Source organism: Bicyclus anynana, chromosome Z, assembly GCF_947172395.1.
Source record: "Bicyclus anynana chromosome Z, ilBicAnyn1.1, whole genome shotgun sequence".
Taxonomy (NCBI): Eukaryota; Metazoa; Arthropoda; class Insecta; order Lepidoptera; family Nymphalidae; genus Bicyclus; species Bicyclus anynana.
The window spans coordinates 5,535,383-5,562,918 of NC_069110.1; the positions used below are offsets into that span (position 1 = coordinate 5,535,383).

The following is a 27,536-nucleotide window of genomic DNA, read 5'->3' on the forward strand; positions in this document are numbered from 1 at the left end:
CATCCACATATCAGTATGCCAGCTGACGTATAGTGCTATGTAAATCTTACTAGCGGTCTCGTCAAGCTTCGCTTTGACTTATGTGCACTTCTTCCCTATCCCTACTCTACGCTACCCTACTCCTACCACTACCATAATTTTTTTTTTATTCTTTATATGTATATGCATTGTTGATATAGTATTTTTCTAAGTTTTGACTTCTATCGGCAGTCTTTATAAATGCCATTTTTTTAATACTTTTAATACCTATTGACGGCTTCTGTGGCGCAGTGGTAACGAGCAGTGGATTTACAAGACGATGTATCGGATTCGATCCCAAATTAAAATTCTTGATTCTTGTAGCTAACTGGGTTACCAGGTAATAAAAAATTCTGGGTGTCGGAACTTGATAATGTACTACGCAATTTGTGTGTCCGTTGTTAAGTTGAATAACCATTATTTAAGCAACACAACACAATAAAAAAAAAAAACAATTTGTTAGTAACAACTTTTTGGTATACTTCCCTTCTCCCAATTAGTAACATTATCGAGGTAATTAAAAGTTATTAGTTATACTAACCAGCTGTATTTCTACTGTTGCTTAATTAATTGTTATACAATTTAACAACCATATTATCCTACAAATTACGTGGTGCATTATCTCGATCCAACGCTCAGAAATGTTTATTACCTGGTAACCCAGTTAGCTACCAGAATCAAGAATTTCTGTAAATGAAGTTGAGTGTCTTATCAAGATGACGCTACTCACAGAATATTAACTTGATAGTAATCAATTGTAGAAATGTTCCACGGATCCTGGGCTATATATAACTCCTAAGGAATAAAAAAACGCGCTACTTTTTCAGGACTCTTCGTATTTCTCAGTAGTTTTGGAGGCGCTGAAACTGGACTGTCGTGCTCAAGGGAAGTGTTTGATGGGCGCCACGGAAATGGGTCAGCTGGCTATGGAGTATTTGGACGATAGGAAATTCGAATTCAGCAAATTGGAGAAAGAAATCAAAGCGAACATGAAAGAGAGGGAGAGGACTTTGAAACTCGTTAGAAGAGAAGTAGCCTTTTTAACGGACTCGTTTCCTAAACTTATAAGAAAAGAGGTGAGCACTCTTAATAGTACCAGCCGTCGTCTCGCGGTTTCACCCGCGTATAATAAGAATATAGGGATAAAATATAGCCTATGACACTCACAAATTACGTGGCTTTTTATTGATGATAAAGGTTTTCAAAATGGGTTCTGTAGATCCAGAGATTCCCTTCAACCTCACAAATAAATAAGTTTGTAAAATGGTGGTAAACAAAAAAAACCTTGGCTGAGTTTGTTGTGGCCTCTTCTCGGACCTGAGCGCGTTATACCTTAAAAACTCGTTACGACCAATAAAGGGTCGTAAAGACTTTTCAGGGTATGCATTTTTCTATTTATGAGGGGCACGTCACTCTATCAGTAGAATACATAGACATTGTAGGGTCACCAGCAGGGGATCATTCAGCCGCTGGGTATCGAATTTAACCTCTATTTGTTTGAAAATATGATACTCAGCTGGTAAATGCTCCCCTGGGGGTGCCCCTACACTACTTCCTATGAATACCATACATATTATCTTGGCTGAGCCACAATCCCTCTTTTAAGGGCAGTGGCCTGGTCATGAAAATAGTTTGAGTACTCGTAAAATTATGTATGTGGTAATTTTAGGAAGCTACCAACCTCGATGACTTGTATGACGATGAAGATGCTGCTAGCAAACATTCCGTTCATTGGGAACTCGAAGAAGTTATGGCGATCTGCAAACGCCTACAGAAGGCGACACTTGTGTCATCCTTTGATAGAATATTACCAAGGTTATTTTTTGAGCAATGCTTCCGTCATCGTTCGTTATCAACCCCTATTCGACTCACTGCATAGCTCGAATCTCCTCTCAGAATGCGAGGAGTTAGACCAATTGTCCACCACGCTGGCCCAATGCGGATTGGCAGACTTAAGAAAATTCTCTGGTATGCAGGTTTCCTCACGACGTTTTCCTTCACCGTTTGAGACACGTGATATTTAATTTCTTATAATGCACACAACTGAAAAGTTGGAGGTGCATGCTCCGGACTGGATTCGAATTCACACCCTCCGGAATCGGAGGCAGAGGTCATATCCACTAGGCTATTACGACTTACCTACTTCCTTATTCACGAATATTATAAATGAGAAAGTTTGTGTGGATGTATGTAACGCTTTACCACTTTACATCTCATTTAGTTTGACAGAACTACTAAATCGATTTCAATTTAATTTTAAATGGATATACCCTGGATTAAAACGTATGCTAATTTTGTATTCCGAAAAATGTTTTCCGTGAATTAGAAAAAACTGATTTTGAAGCGCACTAACTCGAAGGAGTTCTTTACATTGAAGTAATATATTGAAGTATTATTGAGCTATCGGACGCCCACGACTTAGTCCGCGTGGAATTCAGTTTTTTACGAATCCCGTTCGTTCAGTTTTTCATGGATTTTTTCGGTATGAAAGTAGCCTCTATGTTAATCCAGAGTAAAATATATTTCCATACCAATTTTCAGCCAAATCGCTTCAGTAGCCGGAGTCATTTTTAATTTGTTTGTTGGTAAACATTAATATTATTGTATGATAATTTTTAGCGTATCCATATTAATGTTTAGTTCGTAGATTATCCACAATTTGACAACATACCAAATTGTAAGCCATATGTAACATATGGCCTCCACATACGGCGTGAAAATGTGCAGGCCACACTAACAATTAACAACTCAAGAACACATTACTAACCCAATGTATTTAGTAATATTAAACCAGTTAAACAGTAAACGGAGATCGATAAACACGCTTTTCTTTGTCTCCTTACCTTCTAACCACACGCGGCAAAAGTAGTCAGCAAGAAAGGCTGTAGTATAGTTTCTACTATAGTACCCCATTTACCATTTCTGCAATGTTATTGAACAAGAATTAGGAGGGAAAGATGGTCTTCCGCTTTTCTGCACGTTCCTTTTAGTTGGTATTAATTGAATACTGGTTTACTCAGTTGAGTGCTGAACACAGCGAGAAGTCAAATGTTAATTGGTTTTGTTTTTTTTTTTCATTTCAAACATTTCAAAGAAGTCCAGGACATTGTACGCGATTATTTTCAGTTTTCAGTACATGCTTTTAGTTATCTACATTTTAAGAAATAAAATATAAACCTGCATACCTGACAATATTCTTAATTCTCCGCGTGTGTGAAGTCTGCCAATCCGCATTGGGCCAGCGTGGTAGACTATTTGGTCTAATCCCTCTTATTTTTAGAGGAGACTCGAGCTCAGTAGTGAGCCGAATATAGGTTGATGATGATGAATATAAATATATTTTCAGATAAGGATTACGGTACGTTTATAAATAAATTTAATTAGAAGCGATGTTATAAATTAATTGTTCTTTCTTTTAATATAATTTGGATAAGGTTCTGACGTAAATCGGACTAATTAATTGTAAATGTAGCAGAAAATATTTGGATTAGAAGGCATAAATAGATTTAAGATAATTAAGAAGCTTTCAAAATAGGCTTGTTGTTTCTCTCATCCATCCATCAATTATTTTTACAAAACAAAATAAAAAGCTCTTTTTAAGCACGATTAATATAATTAATGTTAAAAAGCTTCCCCGGTTGAGTGTGCTGAGCAATTCTGACAAATCCAATAGTTAAGAATTAAACCTATGACAATTGACTCTAACCCTTGAATCGTAGTGCTATTGCGGTTAAAGTAAGTGCTTCTCGGCGATAAAAGATTCAATCCTGTAACATTATGAGTGTTAGTTGTAATTATACATTACTTAGTCCTATCTAAAATATATTACTACATAGGTGACTAAAATCAATGGGTTAACACAAATCTGCCTTTCTTCTCATGATTATTTCAAGTCTTCTCATGATTATTCTTCGCCTATTTGGAGTAGATATTCTAGTTATCCGACCATGTCTACGGACTCTTCTAAATTCGTTAGGCCATGAAAAATACCAACGTACTTTAGTCCTTATGCATGATAATAATGTAAATTGTGGTCTCACTAAATTAGTGGTGGTAACTGTAGGTCAATAGGATTGTAAGGTTTGCCCGATGAACGTAATTGGCTGAAACACTACTACCAATAACCTTGACATGGTTTAGTTGAAGTTCACTAAAATTTATAAGTGTTTTTCAGTTCAATTATTTAGGAAATACTGTATTTAAAATAATTGGCAGACTTCACACACGCAGAGAATTAATAAAATTCTCTGGTATGCAGGTTTCCTCACGATGTTTTCCTTCACCGTTTGAGACACGTAATATTTCATTTATTAAAAAGCACACAACTGAAAAGTTGGAGGTGCATGCCCCGGACTGAATTCGAACCCACAATTCGGAGGCAGAGGTCAAATCCACTGGGCTATCACGGATAGTTCCTGCCCCTACCTTTCGACTATTAAACATTTGTATGGGCAATAGAAAAAAAACATACATACAGCCAAACGTAGAACCTCCTCCTTTTGGGAAGTCGGTTAAAAAGGGTTGTTTTTCCGGCAATTATTATAATTTTTCTCATCTTTTAATCCCTATACCTCCACGAATATTTTAAGACAAAGATAAAATAAATCCGATCATCCGTTCTCGAGTTTTAGCGAGACTAATGATCAGCAAATCATTTATATATATATATATATATATATATATATATATATATATATATATATATATAGATTAGAGGGTGAGGTGAGCAGAGGGTGTGGGTTATAATCCGGTCCGGGGAATGCACCTCCAACTTTTCAGTTGTGTGCGTTTTAAGAAATTAAATATCACGTGCCTCAAACTGTGAAAAAAAAACATCGTGAGGAAACCTGCATACCAGAGAATTTTCTTAATTCTCTGCGTGTGTGAAGTCCACCAATCCGCATTGGGCCAGCGTGGTGGACTATTGGCCTAACTCCTCTAATTCTGAGAGGAGACTCGAGCTCAGCGATGAGCCGAATATGGCTTGATAATGATGATGATTTTTTTTTTATTCTTTACAAGTTAGCCCTTGACTACAATCTCACCTGATGGTAAGTGATGATGCAGTCTAAGATGGAAGCGGGCTAACTTGTTAAGAGAAAGATGAAAATCCACACCCCTTTCGGTTTCTACACGGCATCGTCCCGGAACGCTAAATCGCTTGGCGGTACGTCTTTGCCGGTAGGGTGGTAACTAGTCACGGCCGAAGCCTCCCACCAGCCAGACTTGGACAAATTAAGAAAATCTTAATCTGCCCAGCCGGGGCTCGAACCCAGGACCTCCGTCTTGTAAATCCACCGCGCATACCACTGCGCCGCGGAGGCCGTCGAAAATTGAGTAGAGTATGTGGCAATAAAAAATATTATCTTCAACAGATTGAAAGAACAAAGATATCAAACTGAACGTTTGATGTCTCAACTCACTCTCAACAGCCTAAAACGAGATGCCCTTGTGGAGAATCGCAAGCATGCGATTTTGATGCTTGACACATTGAAGAATGTTGGACAAGAGAGTACTGCACAGTAAGTTAAATTTCAGTGCCTCCATAGCTCAACGGTAAGAGCGGTCGGACTCATCACCGAGGAGTGGTGGTTCGATCCGCGCCCCGTTGGTCTATTGTTGTACCCAATACACTCTTTCCCGATTAGTTGGGAGGGGAATGGGAATGTTCAAGTTTAAAAGACAGCCAAATATTATTTAAAAAAAAGAAAAAAAATGCAGGTGTTTTTTTAGAGTTACGTACCTAAAAAAACAATGAAGTACCACTTTGTATGACTGTCTTTGCTTGTATTGAGTGAAATTAGTACTCAGGTCTACAATAAGACCTAATTAGAACTGCTAAGTTATGGAATGCCCTTCCGGCGTCTCTGTTTCCTGACACTTACAATTTGTGCATCTTCAGGAGTGAATAGGCTTCTTCTAGGCAAGCGCGCTTCATCTTTGACCTCATAATTGCTTTCCATCAACTATCAAGCATGATTATAGTCTAACGCAAGCCTATACGAGGTAAAAAAAAATAGTTCAATATTTCATAGCACAACCTTGAACTCGAACCCAGAACCTCATGATTCGAAGTCACATAAACGAACCACCGGACCAGGGAGCAATTGATCATAGCATTCAGGATAGATAGATTCAGAAAGATCATTCTGTAAGAGGCAATTAAAACGACGGTAACTTCAAAAGCTTTATTTTCAATATAATAAATTAGATACAATTCGCTAAAAGCATTCAGGTACATATTTCAAAGTGGACTATTTTAACTTGCAAAGCTTTAGTTTTTCTAAAAACACTCATTTTACAATTCGCTTCATACGAATATAAGCATTTACATTTAGATAATTTAAAAAGACATAAAACTACGGCAGCTTGCAAAGCTTTATTTTCTACATGAAAATATTTGAATACAATTCGCTTCAAGCATTTTTTGTATTAATTCTAATAACAATAATATACAGGTACAATAAGTTATCTTTTATAATAATAAAGTAAATAGCTTTTTTTAAATATTTGAATTTCATTATTAACTATTTTGAGTATGTAAATAGTTTTTAATATAATACTTTTTGTTATTAAAAATAGCTATGCAAATTTAGTAAAAATATTTTTTTTTAACAAAACTCTCTCAAAATCAACAGTAGGTTTTTAATTCGTCAACAGAACATGGTTTATCACAGCACTCGTTTACAATTTGCCTTTTTTTTATTCTCATTTTTGTTGCTTCGTGCGGAGGGATCCATGGCCACTTGAAGTCGTAGACCAAAGAGTTTGCTGTCTTATCTACCGAATCCGAATATTGCGTTATACCCACAGGGGGTTTGACATCAAGATGTCCCTGGAGTGACTTCTTTTCAGAGTTAGCATTGCTTACTGGCGTGGTTTGCTGATCAATCTCTTCTGAGGTTTCTTCTGATTGATATTGGTCGCGACAGGCATAAGCTACTGCTAGGGCAAGGGTTCTGCCGCAGTATTTATGCATTTTCACTTCACCAGTGGTATTATTAGAGAACACTGTTGTCACCACGTTCAGAAGCACCAAAGTTATTATCTTCATTTTGAATATCATTTTGATTGTTACAGTAACTTGGGGTGTGTTAAAATGAAGCTGGGAGAAATTTGCGCGGCTTTTATACGTGCATTGAGTTCATTAATATTCAACAGGGCGGGGAAAATACTAATGAAACCTGAAAACTCAGCGAGCTATTTGACACATTCTCATACTTGGATGGCCACCTGAGATGCGTGTGCCTACTTGTTTTGCTTGCATGACGTCTTCCCTTCGACTTCTTGGCGTCATGCAAATTATCTCAAGTTTATCAGGCGAGCGAACGATTTACAATAAAGTAATATTTACCAAGAATGACATGTTTGCGTGGGCAATGAAGCGAATATAATTCAGTTGGTATTTTCACTTGCGAAATAATGTTTTACAGTACCTAATATTGTTTTGCCGAAATATTTTATTTTTATTAAGCTTGACTACTTCAAGAGGGTGTCATAGTTACGTGACAGAGCGCGGTTGGTAAGCGTCGTGAGTTCCGAGATTCTAGTTTCGACGCGACATTTACGCGCTTACGGGACACGGTTGTCATCCTCGCGAGCGGTCAGCGGGACTGTGAAACCAGTGACACACTGAAAAGTAGCCTTAGACCCAATAAGCTACTCCAATGTAGGTATTTTTATTTTATTCTTTACAAGTAAGCCCTTGACTACAATCTCACCTGATGGTAAGTGATGATGCAATTTGAGATGGAAGCGCGCTAACTTATTAGGAGGAGGTTGAAAAATTTACACCGCTTTCGGTTTCTACACGATATCGTACCGGAACGCTTAATCGCTTGGCGGTACGTCTTTGTCGGTAGAACTAAGAAAACCTCAATCGGCCCAGCCGGGAATCGAACCCAGGACGTCCGTCATGTAAACCCACCGCGCATACCACTGCGCCACGGACGCCGTCAAATTATGGTGGGTAATAAATTGAATATCACCCTAAGACCTCCGGGGTCTGAGCTCCATTCGTTTTCTATAAGGAAAGGCCTGGCCCTGTAATAGGCCGTGTTAAAATAGGCTGCTATTTTAACGGCCTTATTTAACCTCATGACACAAATATTATAGAAAATAATGTCAACATCTTTGATGGGGACTCGTCGCTACAAATGTGAGTAAGCTCTCATTCGCACGAGAGTTTTTTTAACGGACGTTAAATAAGCTTTCAAATACAACAAATGCATTCTCAATTAAATGTTCGCTCGACAGCGTTTTTAAAACACGACGCTTTTTTTCGTTTAACTTCATACTTTATTTGAACGCTTTTTTTTAACGTTCTTTAAAAAAAGCTCTCGTGCGAATGAGGGCCAACAGTAAATTCAACTAGCATCGCTCATCGTATTTAAACAGTCAGTGAGACTGTATCGTTCCACCATATATGAAAAGCCTTTGATCACTCGTAATAAGGAAGCGGTCGTTTGCATTGAATTTCCGTATCGTGTAGAAACCGATTCAATTATATTGCACTAGCGGAAGCAAGATGTTTGCTTAGAAACTACGTATCATAATATTCAAATATACTCAGAGGCACAACTATCCACCCTCTTTGATATGAGTATATTAAAGTGGGCGAATAATTTTGCCTCTCTTACGGCCAGTATCTTCATCGCAAGTAACAGTCAAAGTAACGTCATAAATCAAAAGTGACGGTCTTATTCACTGAAAAATAAAGTCTTCTTTGCTACTTACTACTTTTACTGTTACTTTAGCTTTACATGAAGAAACTGGCTGTTATAAAACAAAATCGTGCTAGATACATCATTAACATAAAAACGACAAAACCAGATTTTTACGTTTGTTAGATTTGTCTCCGTCCATTAATCAATAAGACATTGGAAATAGAATCTACGAAGAAATATAACTTTATATAGAAGTAATAACTTTATATATACCTTTTATATAGAAGACCTATAACTACCTACCTTGCATACCAAGTCAAATCATACAAAAAGCTTAACATAATATTTTAAAGGATTGATTTTCTAGGAGAAAGACGCGGGCGTCCTCTTATAATGATGTTATAAACATCGAGATGTTATTAAAAATGGAGACAATCATAAAGAAAATATCACGTTAAAATTGTCCACATTTGAGTTTTGGCGGTTTTAGAATAGTTAATAGTTGAAGAAGAAACTTCAGTCCATATAATGACAGCCCCGACGGATTTTTTCTGTAAGTCGGGGATTTTTAAATTACTTTATTATCTATTACTACGCCTTGGCGGGCAAAACCATAGGTCATCACTGTCATAACGCACTGTTCGAAGGCTTTTGTCTGCAATAACTGAGGAATTTCGGACGAAAAGATATTGCGAAGTTTCTCGAATGATGCCCAGCCGAGTTGGATTCGGCTTGTTATCGCTTTCTCGAAATTGGACCTACCTAACTGGACCATAAATGTCCTAGGTATATATGTATTTGTCTACAATTTCGAGTGAAGAGTTCTCAATTATAACTGAGTGAAGAGATACATGAGGATTGCACATCATTTTCAAGCTCATTTGTTGAGAAACTTCGCTGAAGTCATTGAGCAATAAGCATAGTACTATATGTCATCCAGAGGCTCTGTCATGATGACTACATCGTCGGCGAACCACAGTTGAGTGATCTCTATAGATGTTGATAAAAAGTATTTATGTGCTAATATCCAGGGCATTATCTATCTTCGTTTTAAATTTCAGCCGAAGTTTAGTAGTCGTTAAAGTATAACAAACATTAATATAAACTTTCGCTTTTATAATATTAGTAGGATAGTAGGATTTAGTACGTTAAAAATATATAGCACCTAAGTTGCCTAAAAGTTTCCTGGCTAAATTATTATTAATCATCATTAACTATTATTAATGATAGTTTGGCCAGGAATTTGTGAGGCAACCTACTCGCAATATATTTAGTAACGAACGATAAAGGTCGTTGATACAGATCTTAGACTATGAGTTTATATTTTTTTTTTTCAAGAAATTTTCTTAGTAGTTGTCCGAAATTGGAATATTGTTGATTTAAAACACCAGTGCTTGCGAGAGCACTGTAATACTTAAGCTGACGGTCTCGGACGTCACCAATAACAAGTAATAGAGATCGTTAAAGAACCTCTTGATGGCCTCCGTGGCACAGTGGTATGCGCAGTGGATTTACAAGACAGAGGTCCTGGGTTTGATCCTGAGGCTGGGCCAATTAAGGTTTTCTTAATTGGTTCAGGTTTGGCTGGTGAGACGCTTCGACCGTGACTAGTTATCAGCTTAGCGACAAAGACCAGCGATTTTGCGTTTCTGTACGATGTCGTGTAGAAATCTTCAACACGACATCGTCATCTTACCATCAGATCAGATTGTAGTCAAGGGCTAGATTGTAAATTTGAAAACAAAACCTAAAATAACATTACACATTTAGCCCGCCAATCTGCAAACGCGGCGTGGTGAGTCTAAGTCCCATTTTCTATTAGGAAGCTTCTTTCCTACTCCTGCTACCGTAGTGAGCAAATAAAGTTACCTGTTGCCGAACGAACCCCGTTTGAACTTGACTGCATGAACTCTGAACAGAAAATCGATTTGCCATGTGATATACGGGTTAGTAGGTCACGATAGGGGAAACTTCCCTAGCCACGTCGTATTAATTGAATACACGCTTTGATTTCATCATTTTCATGGTTATTAATTTATTATCTTATGATTTTACATTGCTGGACTTATGTTAATATTATTGACTAACGGATGCCCGCGACTGCGTCCGCGTGATATTTAGATTTTCACAAAATCCCGCGGGAACCGTGAAAAATCCGAGAAACAAAAAAATATCGCGGATAAAGATTTTAAAAAGTAATCCGTTCTTAGGGAACGTCTACTAGTAGACTATAAGCCCTTGGAAAAAAATTACCTGTGAAATGAACCAACGTAAGTAACGCTTAGAAGGTTGTTACTATATCAGATTAAATATATATAATTTTAAATTAGGTTAAATAGCTCTGAGCACTATGCCGTCATTTCTGAGCGGTACAGGCAAGTACGTGAGTGAATGGAACATCTCAGATACAAATGAGGAATTATGACAAATATTATTAATGTATGGCTTTGTTATAGTGTGTAGATGATTAAAAATAAATGTCGAAAACCCAATTAATGCCGTAATAAAGTGTCGAAATAAGAAGTCAGTGCAAATTTTTAATTTGCTGTTAATTGTAGAAGCAACATATTATGTAATTTATTATTGTAAGGTATGGGTGTTATTTCTTTTGTACACATATACAGATACTTTACCCATAAACGCTGTACATATTTCTAGCGCAGGGGTCGAAATCCAAGGGTCGCAACCCTATCCCTATAACCAAGTGATTATAAATATTTGTGAAAATAAATAATTATCGAAATGTACCGCTCAGAAATGACGGTATAGTGCTCAGAGTTATTTACTGATATAGGAACAGTCTTCTAAGCGTTAATAATGATAGTGACTCTCCGAGGCGCGGATGTATTGCAAATATAAATATAATAACAATGATAGAAAAAGAACTGTGCCTAAATACATTTTCTACATGTGTGTTACATTTTGCGATCAGATCAATCAGGCAAATGAATTGAAACCACCGCAATATAATCCGATGAAGCTAATATTTTGTGTTTGTGTAAGTTTGGTGATTATTTCGCTACTAGTTATGCACGGTTCGACTCGCGCATCCATGTCCACGTATCGACGTATCTCTACGTATGTGTGTGTCCACGTATGTCCAGTGGCGTGCACTTCATACACGCAGAAATGTACTGCATACCCTAAGGACTCAATACAAACACATTATGTTGGATCACAAAATACATTGTCCGACAAGGAATTTTCCAATTTTTACTTATAGTGCATACCCTAGTTAAATACCTTATGCACGCCACTGCGTATGTCTGAAAAGATTGCGATCAGCTTTAAATTTATATTAAAATTATAAAGAACTAAAGTTTGTTGTATTGTAGGGGGTAATTTCTTCATCCCCTGCAGCGATTTTTAAATTTCTTTTACCATTTGAAAACTAGGTTATTTGTGAGTGTCATTGGGGTTTTATATTTTACTACTTTGTACGTTTTGATTTAATAAATTTTAAAAACAAATAAAATAAACAATGTCAGGAATCGATAGCTTAATATGCTATTTCTACTTGTTTTATACCACCTTCCATTTCCGGGCTGCAATTTGGCGCAAAGAAAAACTCAATATTTCACAACCCGACATTGTAACAGCTTAACCTGGACCAAATATAGCCTCAATAGCTTAACGGTAAGAGCGGTCGGACTCATCACCGAGTGGTGGCGGTTCGATCCCCGCTCCGTTGGTCTATTGTACCCACTACTAATACAGTCTTTCCCGACTAGTTGGAGGGCAATGGGAATGGAAAAAAAATAAGAAGACCTTATTTAATTACATAGACTAGAACCGATAGATTTAACCAAATTAAGGTTACCCAGGACCTCCGTAAATCCACCGCGCATACAAACTACCACTGCGCCACGGAGGCTTGTCTCGAACATCGAAACTAATATGCCATATTATATAATAGTCTGTAGCCCAACGGGTTAACTATTGGATTACCAAAGCTGTTTTATTTTAGGGAAGCAACAACGATCGTTAATTGCTCGTAATTCCTAATTAATTTGAGAGGCTTTTTTCGTTTGCTCTTTCAGACTCTGGCGTAGGCGCTCTACGAAAATAAATATCTACGCGTTTTATTTTCGTAGATATTGCTACGAAGTTACGCCTACGTTTAATGATTAATGATATAACATTTAAAGTTACATATTTTTTTTTAATTTTATATTCAGCTTTTTGTCAGACGTTATATCTATCTATATATATAAAAATTAATTGCTGTTCGTTAGTTTCGCTAAAACTCGAGAACGGCTTAACGGATTTATCTTATCTTGGTCTTGAAATGTTCGTGGAGGTATAGGGAAGGTTTAAAAGGTAAGAAAAAAAATCAAATAATTTCCGGGAAAACCCTAAAAACTGCCCTTTTCTATTTCCCATACAAACGTTAAAGAGTCAAGCGGTAGGGTAGGGTAGGGGTAGGGTAGGGTAGGGTAGGGGTAGGTTAGGGGTAGGGTAAGGTAGGGTAGGGGTAGGGTAGGGGTAGGGTAGGGGTAGGGTAGGGGTAGAGGTATAGAAGGGTAGAGTAGGGATGGAGAATAAGTGCACTTATGTCAAAACGAAGCTTGACCGGGTCCGCTAGTAAAAAATAAAATATGAGTACAAAATGAGATACATACAGTATTCAATATGTTACTGTCTTTAAACTTTTTTTTATTCTTTTCAAGTTAGCCCTTGACTACAGTCTCACAATGATAAGTGATGATGGAATCTAAGATAAAAGCGGGTTAATTTGTAAGGAGGAGGATTAAAATCCACACCCCTTTCAGTTTCTACACGAACTGGAATGCTAAATCGCTTGGCGGTACGTCTTTGCCGGTAGGGCGGTAACAGCCAGACCTAGACCAATTAAGAAAACCTCAAGCGGCTCAGTACGTAGGTCGTCGAAACAAATAATAAAACAATAACAAATAAACATTTCCTATTTAAATTAAAGAAGTTCTTTTGTTCATCTTTGAAGTCTTAAATCCAATGTCAATAAAATAATAAAGACATCAACTGTATTTATCCAAACAAATAAATAATCATCAAAAATTGGAGAAAAATACGAGTACTTACACTTCAAAAGTTGAGTGCCTCCTCCGATTTTTCGTTTGTAAATAAATAAATAACATGAGGGGCAGTTTTTAAAATCCTGACCTGTTGCTCGATTTTTTCGCAGCATCGTACCGGAAATTTAAATCGCACGGCGGTACTGGGGGGTGGTTAACAGATGAGGGTGGCCACCCTCACTACCCGTAGAGCTGATCGATAAAATATAAAGGCACTCGTATAGCCATATGCAGAGTAGACGAATTTTCTATGGAGTCCCTACAAATGTAGATTTTAAATTACGACAAAGTGAAGTATTAGTGGTATGAAATTGATAGTATATTTTATTTGTCATATAACATTTTATTGGACTTCCTATGTAGAGAACGGTATGTTTTGACGGCCTTCGTGGCGCAGTGGTACGCGCGGTATTACAAGACGGAGTTCCGGGGTTCGAGCCCCGGCTGGGCCGATTGAGATTTTCTTAATTCGGGTCCAGGTCTGGCTGGTGGAATGTTTCGGCCGGGACTTGTTACCACCCTACCGGTAAAGACGTACCGCCAAGCGATTTAGCGTTCTGGTATCGTGTAGGAACCGAAAGGGGTTTGGACTTTCATCTTCCTCCTAACAAGTTAGCTCGCTTCCATCTTAGATTGCATCATCACTTACCATCAGGTTAGATTGTCGTCAAGGGCTAACTTGAAAATAATGAAAAATAAATGAAAAAAAATAAAATGTTACGTTTATTGTTTAATGTAGAAAATGTTACACGTGTTACGTATTTATTTTCGACGGCCGCGTGGCGCGTGGGTAGTGACTCTTTTTTATATCTACAGCCGTCGATATAAAAAACAGAGTAACAACCCACGCGATTCAAATCCCGCAACTGGAAAATATTTGAAAAGCCTGCCTTATAAGAGCCTGCTCTAGGATGTAACAGATGTGATAACCCAGTGGATATGACCCCTGCCTTCGATTCGGAAGGCATAGGTTCGCATCCGGTCCCGGGCATGCGGCTCTAACTTTTCAGTTATATGCGTTTTAAGAAAATAAATATCACGTGTCTCAAACAGTGAAGGAAAATCATCGTGAGGAAACCTGCATACTCAATTTTCTCAATTCTCTACGTGTGTGAAATTTGTCAATCCGCATTAAGTGCGTATAGACTAAGGCCAAACCCCTCATTCTAAGAGGAGACTCATGCTCAATAGTGAGCCGAATATGAGTTGTTAATGATAGGTCATGTCCGAGACAGACTGCTTAACGTGCTCTCTAGAAAATCGAAGCACATTATCGCGAATTCTCCCAGGTACTATCGGTGCCGACTATGGAATTCGCTAGAAGTTTCGCAAAGCGATTTGGTCGGTAGTACGGTGTCTAAGAAAGTTTCGAGCCTTCCTGCGATGCGATGTCGTGCGTCTTCACGCGTAATGAGGCGAAAATAATGCCTTCGTTCCATTCCATTGCGGCGGTGTAAATTAACCTTTGCTTGTAAAAAGATAAATAGCGAGGGACATATGATATGTGCTTGAGAATAATTAACAATAGTTTTTACAGGTATTAAAAACATTTTTTACTGTCTCGTCGTCTCGTCGTTATCCAAGTGACAGGAGCTAAGTTTAATAAAAAACGACTTTTACAAAACCAACCCCTTGCGGTAACAAAATTGCAATTGTGACGAAGTTTTGGAAAATAATGTACTAATATTTTTGGAATCCCTATTAAATGAACATGTACAACTTTGCGTACCTAGTACATTTTTTATTCACTGTGACCACTTTAATTGAATACAAAAAAAATCGTTTCAGATAAAAAATGTAAATTAGGCCCGTTTTTTTTTTTTGGAAAAAACATACTTTGTAGTGAAGAAAATTCAATTTTCAATAGTTGAACTAAAAATAATTATGTAGCATAAAATCAACGCTTAAGTAATTTTTCAGCACATGGTAAGGTAGAAGATTTTACAGTTTTGGAGAAAAATTAATATCATTTAAATTTAAATTTCGGCTAACATATATTGTGTTATTTTAGTAGCCCTTGATGTCAGCTATAATCCTGCAAAGTATGTCTTACTATTTACAGGACACCCTGTATAAAAAAAAACTTATTATTGTTTACAAGTACAACATTTTAGATAAAACCATCACCAGTTTATTTATAGCGGATAAGATAATACACGTGTTTGCTATCGAAAAGAAAATTTCGCTAAATAATTCTGAAATTCTTCCTGTTTAATTAGCAGATAATCTTTTAGATGCCTCTTAAATAAAAAATCGATTTGATGTTTCTTTTTTAAAAAGGAATATTCGCCATAACTTTTTTTTTAAAATATGACCATTGACCAATATTCCCATTCTTCTCCAACTAGTCGGGAAAGACTGTATTAGGATTGCGTACGACAATTGACCAACATTTATTTCAAGTAAGCTCAGTTTACAAGCACTTTTGATACGTCAGTTGAATATGTGTTAAGATTCTACCACAGGTACCACAGGAAAGCAGGTTCCCGAAGTGAAACTCAACAGTGTTGCTCTTTAAAAAAAACATACGCTATTATAATTTACAATTGATAACAATAATACAATTTTTTATAATTTTATATCTTGTGTGAAATTGAAAGCTAATCCGATGGCCTCCAAGCACCTTTATCATCAAGGAAATCATCAACGGTGTAATTGTTATCAAACGAAAGAGCCGTGATAGCCCAGTGGATATGACCGCTGCCTCTGATTCCGAAGAGGGTGGGTTCGAGTCCGGGGCATGCACCTCCAACTTTTCAGTTGTGTGCATTTTAAGAAATTAAATATCACGTGTCTGCGTGTGTGAAATCTGCCAATCAGCATTGGGCCAGCGTGGAGAACTATCGGCCTAACCTTGAGTGGAGATTCGAGCTCAGTAGTGAGTCGAATATGGATTGGTAACGACGAATGGTGTAGTAACTTCAGTTAAGTCTCGTCTAAGTATCGAACCACCACCCCTCGGAGTGAGTGATAATAAAAACCAAAATAGTGAATAGGGCAGCAGGTGGGATAACCGTCAAGGGTTAACATGTTATTAATTAAAAAAACACAACCGGCAATTGTAAATCAGTGAAATTATTGTCTGACCGACACAAAAACGACACGTGTGAGGGAGGCTCACACGTGTCAACAACATGTGTACATGCACGTATTGACGCATAGTGGAACTTTGTGCGGCGCCGATTCCACGAAATACAATTTGCAACGGCAAAATGCAACAATGTGGTTGGTTGGAAATTTTGATGAGATAATTCAAGTTTATAATGTACACGAGCGTCACCTTTGTATTATCGATCAACGTTGGGGAGTTATCGAAATTTCACCTTTAGTGTGCTACGGTAATTGTTGTTGGGTTTAGGATCGAAATATTTATTCATGACGATGCTGTGTTTCAGCAGCATTGTCGATGTCGGACACAATTATGGTAGCGCGTAGTCCTTCCAAGGCATCCAGATTTTTGTACTTCCGCTAGCAAATAAGTCATCTGAAAAGGTTTTCTTAAGTAATATATTTTTTTAAACGACTTCAATAAAAAGGTTCAACGAATTCGAATTCGACGCGAATGTTTATTTTTTAAATTTGTTACCGCAGAACTTCGTCATTTCTTAACCAATAACGCTAGCAAATAAGTCATCTGATAAGGTTTTCTTTTTCTTGTGTAGTAAACTATTTTATTGTATTAGATAAAAAAGAATACAATAGCTCTCGCCAATTATTGTCACCACATAAGCGTTTTTTTAAAGACTATTTGCCTTTTCTATTTTTGCCTTGCCTTCTTTTTTGACGGTCTCCGTGGCGGAGTGCGGTGCATTTACATGTCGGAGGTCCTGAGTTCGATTCCCGGCTGGGCCGATTGAGGTTTTCTTAAGTGGTCCAGAACTGCCTGGTGGGAGGTTTTGGCCGTGGCTAGTTACCACCCACCGAAAAAAAGACGTACCGACAAGCGATTTAGGGTTCCGGTACGATGTCTTGTAGAAACCGAAAAGGGTGTGGATTTTCATTCTCCTCTTAACAAGTTAGCCCGCTTTCATCTTATTTATTAATATTATCAGGAGATATTGTAGTTAGGGGTTAACTTGTAAATAATAATAAAAAAAAATACTCTTGATCATTACCCCCGTTCCTCTCCAACTAGCCGGAAAAGACTGTGCTAGTGTGCGAGTGGGTACAACAAAAATACAGTGGGCGGAAATCGACCCAACACCTCTTGGTGACAAGTCTGGCCCCTTTACCGTTGAGCTATTGATGCTAAAAGAGTTCGAGCGGCATGATCAAAGAATTTGTTCTTGTAGTGTTTACATGCCACGGTTCCCGCGCAGTCTTTCCCCCTGTCGCCCGCACATCATGGGAGTGTTATCAACGAACTTGCCAGACTATAGTTCCTTTGGACCTATGGACTATAAAACAATCAGCCGTCCGTAGACATTTAATTTCATAGCTATTTTGAATGAGATTATTGTTAACGCGTTGTACTTGTAATTTCGGCTCGACCCCGAATATGAAATTTCACTTCGCCCTCCATTGTAGTGTACAATTGACTTCGCCACTTTGTTAACACGGATTACATCATCGTATTTGTCATCGTTCTTCGTCTACTAGCTGAGCCCCATGGTTTCTCTCGTAATAAAAATAAAACAAAATACACTACATTAAAAGGAAAAAAAGATGGACCAGCAAGATAGAAAAAAATATTTACTTAATTTTTGACTTATTCCTATAGTCTGGCAAGTTTGTTGATAACACTCCCATGATTTGCGCGATGGGGCGCAAGAATGCGCGGGTGTGAAATCGTGCGTGCGGGGAAGTGAGGTGCATCAGTTGTGGATTTTCAGTCATCGCTACACGCCCCCCGGCCCGCGCGTACTATCGGGAGTGCTACGAACGAAGTTGCCAAGTTCACAACCTCATTGTGCTCACACAAGCACGTTTACCTCCAGCGTTGAATCTAAAAGTAGAGTAATTAAAAAATTATAATAAAGTAATATTTTATACAATTACCTATTTTTTAGACATATCATTGAGAAGAAACAAATCCGCGCTAATCTTTTAGCAGAAGAACGTGAGGAAAGGGAGTTGACCAGAGCTTTGGACGAAAAAGGCCGGCTTATCATTGAGATGAAGACTTCCTTGCAACAAATTAATCAACTGCTTTCCACTGTTGGTAATAAAGTCACCTTATTATACATATACATCCTATTATACAGGGTTCTCGGGAGTATTTATTTCCAATAAATTTAATCCGCGTTGTTGACGAGTCCACTTCAAGGAGCCGAAGTGCATAACTAATATTCTGTTTCCATACAAAGTAATTCAAATAATTCCGACTATCCAAAAAAATGCAAGGAAAGGCGTGTGTTAAATGCACACGTCGTCGTACGTCAAAATTATAAGGATGCGCTAAGGAACGGAAAAGGAAATCTGTAAATAGATTTCCTTTTCCGTTCAAATATTATTTACCTTGATTACTTTTCATTTCCTTCAACATTTTTAATTAATTTCCGGTATATAATATAACCCTAGAGTTATGGGAAATACTCCTCAGCATCCTGTATATCTATCTCTCTGTGCCTTAGAGAGCACGTGCCGTAGGTGCTGGCCTGTCTCTCACCGGTTGTATCGGTTTGCCGTTCCTTTGGGCTATGAGAGTGAGAGAATAGAGAGTGCACTTGTGTTTTCCCACAACCCCATTCTTGTACACTATAATATCTCTTGCGTATATAGTTAGTCTTAACATGAGGTTAGAAAAAAATAATTAGGTCAGGAGCATATTATTTTATTATCCTATTCATAGTGTGTATCTACTGCATTTTAAATAAATTAATTCAAAGTTAACGACAATAATATTTAATTAATAAAATCGGTAAAGATTATTTTGTATCATCAATAAATATTGTTTAATCATCATTACCAACCGCTATTCGGCTCACTGCTGAGCTCGAGTCTCCTCTCAGACTGAGAGGGGTTAGGCCAATAGTCAATCACGCTGGCCCAATGCGGATTGGTAGACTTCACACACGCAGAGAATTAAGAAAATTTTCTGGTATGCAGGTTTCCTCACGATGTTTTTCCTTCAGCGTTTGAGACACGTGATATTTAAATTCTTAAATACACTAACACAATATTTAAATATCGTTTACATTATAGTAATGTAATAACTAAAGTCGTAAACTAAAACTATGAGGTTAATAACTATTATTTGAAACTTTTGTTTTTCGTTGTACTGGATTTCCAAACAAAACTACGCTGTCTAAACGGACAGTGCATTTTAACATTTCGAACATTTTTAATCCGTTCCAATGTAATCCAACACAAAAACCGAAATACAACGGAACTAATTTGACAGAAGCAGAGTATTGTATTTCTCTAGGCCGGAAAAATCAGAGAAAAAAGTTTACAAAATTGCTAAATCCCGTCCATCAAACAATTAGCAATGTTTTGTTTTACTATGCTAGGTTCACGGGAAAAATATTCTGACTTCTATACTACTATTTATTATGTCCCAGTAAGATACATTGTGAGAGCCGTGATAGCCCAGTGGATATGAGCTCTCCCTCCGATTCCGGAGGGTGTGGGTTCGTATCCGGTCCGGGGCATCCACCTTCAGTGCATTTTAAGAAATTAAATATCACGTGTCTCAAACGATGAAGGAAAAACATTGTGAGGAAACCTGCATACCAGAAAATTTTCTTTATTCTCTGCGTGTGTGAAGTCTGCCAATCCGCATTTGGCCAGCGTGGTGGACTATTGACCTAACCACTCTAATTCTGACAGGAGACTCGAGCTCAGCAGTGAGCCAAATATGGGTTGATAATGATGATTGTGATGATGATGAAGATACATTGTCAGTCGCGTGCCATAGAAGGTAGTGACCCTGCTCACAGCATCCACAGTCGTGGGTTAGATGCCCACAAGTGGAAGTTTTTTGTGTGATGGCCATGGGTGTTTTCCAATGTTTGGGTGTATTTATGTACATTAAATAAGTATTTATAGGTAGTTTATAAATATAATCGTATATGATAACTTATACTACTACACGCTTACTTTGGGGCTAAGTAGTGATGTATGTATTGTGCAGTGGCGTGCACAAGGTTTTTAACTAGGGTATGCACTATAAGCACAAATTGAAAAATTCCTCCACCAAACAGGTACGTAATGAATCCTCATTGTATGCATTGCGTTTATGCATCTATGAAGTGCACGCCACTGGTATTGTGTAAGCATACTTGATTATTTAATATTTTATTTATTAGGCGTTATATAGTTATATATCTAGGGATACAGTTATTGTTTTCAAAAATAAAATTGCATTTCATTATTGTAAAGCGCAAAGCCAGAAGCTCGCAATGCAAGGTCTCTTCGTTTTTCTTCAAGGATCGCCGGGGCGCTTTGCTCGTTGCCTATTTTTTCGCTCCACTCGGCCTTGCTAAGCTTGTTTCATCCAGGACTTTATTAACAAGCTTCTGGTTTTGCGCTTTACAAAACTCACTCTAAACGTGGGGTCGTGTTCAGGTTTTCATTTTGTTTAAAGTTGTTATGAAACAATCCATTTTCCGACACCGCCACATCCCCGCCCTATTTTCCAAATGTTTCTATTATTACTATACTAGGGGAAGGCCGCGTCTTCGTCCGCGTGGAATTTAGTTTTTCACAAATCCCTCGGGAACCATGGATTTTTCCGAGATAAAAAGTAGCTGATGTATTAATCCATGCTATAATATATCTCAATACCAAATTTCAGCTAATTCGGTTAAGTAGTCGAGGCGTGAAAGAGTAACAAACATTCATATAATCAAAATCATCAGTTTCGCAAATCTCGGGAAACCATGGATTTTTTCGGGATAAAAAGTAGCCTATGTGTTAATCCAGAGTAAAATCTATTTCCATTCCAAATTTTAGCCCAATCGCTTCTATAGTAGCGGCGTTAAAGAGTAACAAACATCCAAACATCCAAACATCCATATAAACTTTCGTGTTTATAATATTAGTAGGATTCCTAATTTAGCTATATGGCGGCTTTATCTATCTATGACAAGAGTACAAGACAAGTGTAGAGTAAAGTTATCAAGTCGCGCGACTGAAATATGCGCGAAGGATTATTTTTCATCTGATATTATACATTTTACATACACATCACATGCAAGGTGCTACGTTCACCTGCGCGACGTCGTAAGCGAATTACAGCATGTAAAATGCATGGTTATATAGACGCCCGTCTGGATTATGAGTGTCAGATTATTTGTCTGCACCTAGCTTTATAGCGAGAGCCAGTGACGTTAGCATTTGCTATTTTACAAAATTTAAAAGTTTGTCAGTCCTAATACAGATAAGTACCATGGAAGTTATGAAGTTTGGATCGTAGTGGCATCCCTGTTGGCCAACTGTTGGCATGCATATCTTTTATTAACATTCCAATTTTAAACCTAATCACTATTCTTTAGCCAAGTTAAACCTCATTTCTCTAAACCCCATCCTGGAAGGCATTCAGTGGCGTGATGCTATGATTGGAGAGCTGCTGTTACAGGCTAGCTAATGTGACGTCAGCTTGCTGTTACAGGCTAGCTAATGTGACGTCAGCTTGCTGTTACAGGCTAGCTAATGTGACATCAGCTTGCTATTATAGGCGGGCTGCTGTGACGTAGGCACGCTGAGTTTGGCGTTTGAGTTTGGCTTATATGACTGCGATGTTAAAATATTTTTTTAAGTATAAAGTCATGATCAAAACTCCACAGTTGCCTACCATATTTGCCTACCAATAGAAGGGACATGGACTGACATATTTTCAGCTTTTATACAATGACGAAGGTCTAGAGACAAGAAGCTCTTGGAGTATTTGTTTGTAATTCATACTGACTGTGTTAAATGTTTATACAGTGGAGCGCTCGGTCAAGTTTACATTTGCACGGTACACATATAAATGCAATCCTTTTATACGGCATGTACAATAAATAAAATACAGGGCGCGTTTAAAACTCTAGTGACTATAATTTTCAGTTTTCGAATTTGAAGGTGCGAAGGTTTAGTCAAAAATAAAAGATTTTTAGTACATTTTTCATTTCTGTATCGATCTGAAGAGTAGGCCCAATTTTTAACTTCTCCTTTATAAGATTGAAGGTTTCCCTGTTTCTAAATTTTTCAATCGACAAAAGCTTGGTTTGAATTTCAAATATAATACGTAATACAATTCGACTCCTAAATTGAACGTTTAAACATTACCAGGATACATTTGCCTTCTTTATAATAAAATTGCAATACTTGTCTGATATCTTATGTCTTATACTAGCGGACACCCGCGACATCGTCCGCCCTTAGACCTCTTTAATCCGGCCTCTCTCTCTTCTCGATCTCTTTAGCAAAATCCGTTCTTAGTGAATACCTTACTAACTATGAACTACCTCCGTGCCAAATTTCAGCTTTGTACATCAAGCAGTTTTCGAGATTTCGTGATGAATGACCTTTCGCATTTATATATTAAGATTTTGAATTGTTTTTTTTTTAGGAGAGCCAAATGTCAAAATACCTCAGGTAATGGGAGGTACACCGGCAGCTATTAAATATGCCTTTGAAGATGTGCTCCAACCAATACCGGAAGTGGAAGCTGACTGTGAGTATCTGACTGAGATCATTGTGTTATTTTATTATTAAGTCAAATATTGCCACAAAATGTATCTATAGCACAGATTAAAGAATAATAGGTAGATAGAGCGCACGGAATACGGCGGTGTCTTAACCGTTCCTAATACAAAATTCAAAAGAATACATTCTCGAGTCGGTACGTAGTATTCAATCAAAATATAGTAATAAGCTAACATGACAGTTTATTAGAAATGTCATTTGTAGCTCGAGCTTCATTAAAAGTTTGCGCATCAAAACGTTTTACGATGTTAACATGTAACAAAACAGTTGACGTTGTGTTCGTATAGCTTGGCAACTTCGTTCGTAACACTCCCGACGGGCCGCTCGGGTCGGGGGCGTGTACACAGTCTCTTCCCTCGTCGCCCGCATATCGTGGTAGTGTCATCAATGATCTTGTCAGACTATATAATACATAACATACTATTGATGTTTGTCCGGTATAGCCTTGTGCTTTCGAGTCACGAGGGTTCAAATCCTGGGTTATATGAGATACTGAGTTTTTCTTTCTTCTGCAGAAATGTTAAGTTGGAATTCTCAGCCCGGAGTTGATAATTTGGTAGTCTTACACTCCCGTGCCTCGAAGAGGACTTTAAGCCATGGTCTCGCAATCAGAATAAAAAAGGTCGAGCTATACGACCTATAGAAGTCGTTTTTCTTTGTGCTTTCGTCCTTTATCAATAAAAAGAAAGAGCGATATTTTCGGTTCAGCGCTATTGATCAGCAATATGTCATTTTGTATACACGAGGTATTTTTATACATATGTATGTACGTTACATTTTTTTTTTCTCAGTTGATAAATTAATCTCTACCGCGCGCCAGAAAATTGCAGCGCTGATTCAAGCGGTATCTAAAATGGAAGTTAATGATGACGTCCGAGCAACTGCTCGCCATTTCTACAACAATATACTTGCGAGGTTGATGAGAGACAACTACAAAGAAGAAGTAACAGCTGAAGGGGGTATGTATTAGAAAGGTAATATTCGCAGTGAAAATAAGACGGTAGAGGATTTAAAATACATACTATATAATAATATAAAGCTGAAGAGTTTGTTTGTTTGGTTGAACGCTTGGCAGAAAATGTAGGGGGTAGGGTAGGGATGGGGTAGGGGTAGGTTTCCGATTCCGGAGGATGTGGGTCCGGGGCATGCACCTCCAACTGCCAATCCGCAGTGGGCTACCGTGGTGGACTATTGGCCTAGCCCCTATCACTTTGAGAGGAGACTCGAGCTCAGCAATGAGCCGACTATGGTTTGTTAATGATGATGATGGATGATGATGATGATGATGATCGTGATGATGACAATGATGATGACAATGATGATGATGATGATGATGATGATGATGATGATGATCGTTATGATGATGATGAATATGATGATGACGATAAAGACGTTGATGACGATGATGACGATGATGATGATGATGATGATGATGACGATGACGATGATGACGATGACGACGACGATGATGATGATGATGATGCTGCTGATGATGATGACGATGATGATGATGATGATGATGACGATGACGATGATGACGATGACGACGACGATGATGATGATGATGATGATGATGCTGCTGATGATGATGACGATGATGATGATGATGACGATGATGATGATGATGACGATGATGATGATGATGATGACTATGACGATGATGATGATAATGACGATGATGATGATGATACACATCAAGGTGACAAGTGGACAAACACATACAAGTGGTAAAAGAATATAAGGGCTATATAAAAGGCTAAAAATATTATGTGGAGATACTCAACAACATGTATGTTCGTTATGTTCATAATCGCTTGAATAAAAGCCGAAATCCCCTTTTGGGCTCGCCTTTCAATATGGCGGATACAGATGCATTATCAGCGGTAGCATGTAGTAATGCAGAGTACTTATTTAGTCTGTGTGCACTGGTTAGTAGTAAAGTCCACCTTTTATCTTCTACCAGTGTGCGCAGTTAATAACTTTCCAACTGTTAAGTATAAGACTCCTGCTGATTTCTTTTGATGTAAATTTGTTTGAGTATCAGCCGCCCTAGCCAAGTGGCACGTCGATTCTCTTTCTACGATCGCTAACGTTTCGAAAACTAGTAAAATGTATGGGAATGTCAGATCATGATCACGTGACATAAATAGAATACAAAATGTCATTAATTATATTTAATATTAAAATTCTAGTTTTCGAATCGTTAGCGATCGTAGAAAGAGAATCGACGTGCCACTTGGCTAGGGGGACAGCGCTTCGTACAATAGAATTCCCTTACAACAACAATACGAAACGAAATAATAGAAAGAAGCGCGAGAAAATACGTCCCCAGAGTCACTGCAGAAGCTTAAAAAGTTACGTCTACTTTGATAAAAACTTTGATAAAACTCTATAATATTTTGCTTTAAGCTTTTGACCTTTGTTTAAATTGTTTTTTCTGTTCTATTTCTTTATTTTTATTTTATGTTGTAGTAGGGGAGGCCAATAGCGAATTTCGGGATTTAGTCAAGCGTGAAAGATGAAGGGGGACACCATACACGTTGTTCAATACCCCCACCAATTATCATCAACAGTTTATATTCGGCTCACTGTTGAGTATGAGTCTAAGTATGAGAGGCTAATCGTCCACCACACTAACCTAATGCGGACTGGCACTGGACTTCACAACGTAGAGAATTAAGAGTATTCTCAGGTAGATATGCAGGTTTCCTCACGATGTTTTCCCTTCATCAGTTGAGATACGAGATATTTAATTTCTTAAAATGCTAATTACTGATCATCAGAAATACTCAATAAGCATCTAGATCAAGCTTGGCTGGATTAGTTAAGAAATAAAAAAATGTGCATTTTGAAAATTTGTCGGTTTGAGCGTAACCATAAAGTTGCAAAAACTTTTGCATTTAGTCTCTTGAAGTTTTAGAGCGCGTTTGATTTTTTAAATACCATTATTAAAAAATACCTAATCTGCAGATTATCTGAAGCTTAACTGAAAATTAGCTTGAAGCTTAGCTGAAAATTAATGTTCATTTAATCGTTTAGACTTACAAACTGAAAATCTGTAGACACGTTTTCCACTATTGAACGAATAGAAATATATTTTAACCTATCAACTAATTTACTAAATCCCGGGAGGCTCGAATTAATCCCTACATAGTAACAAAGGCTCCCCTACCAATGGCCAAATTCCACTTCAATATGTACACATTGTATCCACTTCATTAGACTAAAGTTTATTGCAACGTTGACGTTGTAGGTACTTTGACAATTAGGTAATATTTGATCATTTAGCGGATGGACCCTTTGTCTGAAACAATTGAATGCAGCCAAATTAATTGAATTTGCTAATTTAGATACAACAAAAGCATACGCATATCTGCGAGTACTTGATATGATTGCAACGTAAATCCGATAATATGATTAAATGGACCTAGTTGATTGATGTCAAAGCAGTACGATTATTGTGTTCGCTGTACCTACTTGGATATGAACTCTTATGCCGGCAAAATTGTTTAGAGACATTTTCAATTTTGCATTTATACCTTGATGGAATAAATACTACACACATACACTGAATATGTTGAAATATCAGAAAACAATAAATTCATTTAATCTATCAATCTAACGGATTGTGTTTTTTATTTAACAGGCTTGATTGAATTCGAAATGGAGGATCCTAATGTACCAAGCCACGCAATAGTCAAGTTGAGAAGCAAGCAGCTCATAGATGCGCAAGTCAGTGAGTTTGATGTACCGGATGCACCAGCCAAGAAGTAAAGCATTGAGAAGCAGTACAAACTAACGTATCAGTGGCGCCCATAAGGAGTTTTATCTGGAGTAGGCATGGAATGTACAAATTACATAAAATAGCAATTAACTTCTTTAATTCAAGCCCATAATAAGTCCTCTCGGTCGATAGTACATTTTTGCACATTTGGTGAGGACACTAAATACTCATTAATAATATCAAGACTAACTTAGCAGATTTTTTGTCATATCAAAAGTCAGTTGTACTAATTTATTTTTGATCATTTATATAAAAAAGTGAAACTTACGGCAATTTTATTTATTAACCACCCTCCGCATATTTTTTCATTTATTGTTGGTAGTGGATAACATTTTAATGCTTTCATTTGTTATTAGACTTTGAAGTGAGGCTGCTTAGTAA

The 27,536-nt window shown here is 37.6% G+C and overlaps 1 protein-coding gene across 1 annotated transcript in view; it reads left to right on the forward strand.

Moving 5' to 3' along the window:
• Positions 1–27,145, forward strand: part of LOC112047652 (uncharacterized) — a 37,555-nt gene extending 10,410 nt beyond the window's left edge. The window contains exons 5-11 of the mRNA XM_052890684.1: positions 846–1,094; positions 1,688–1,833; positions 5,394–5,540; positions 18,748–18,899; positions 23,235–23,339; positions 24,163–24,330; positions 27,018–27,145. Coding sequence (XP_052746644.1) covers positions 846–1,094; positions 1,688–1,833; positions 5,394–5,540; positions 18,748–18,899; positions 23,235–23,339; positions 24,163–24,330; positions 27,018–27,145 — 1,095 coding nt within the window. The remainder of the gene's footprint in view (positions 1–845; positions 1,095–1,687; positions 1,834–5,393; positions 5,541–18,747; positions 18,900–23,234; positions 23,340–24,162; positions 24,331–27,017) is intronic.
• Positions 27,146–27,536: the final 391 nt, after the last annotated feature.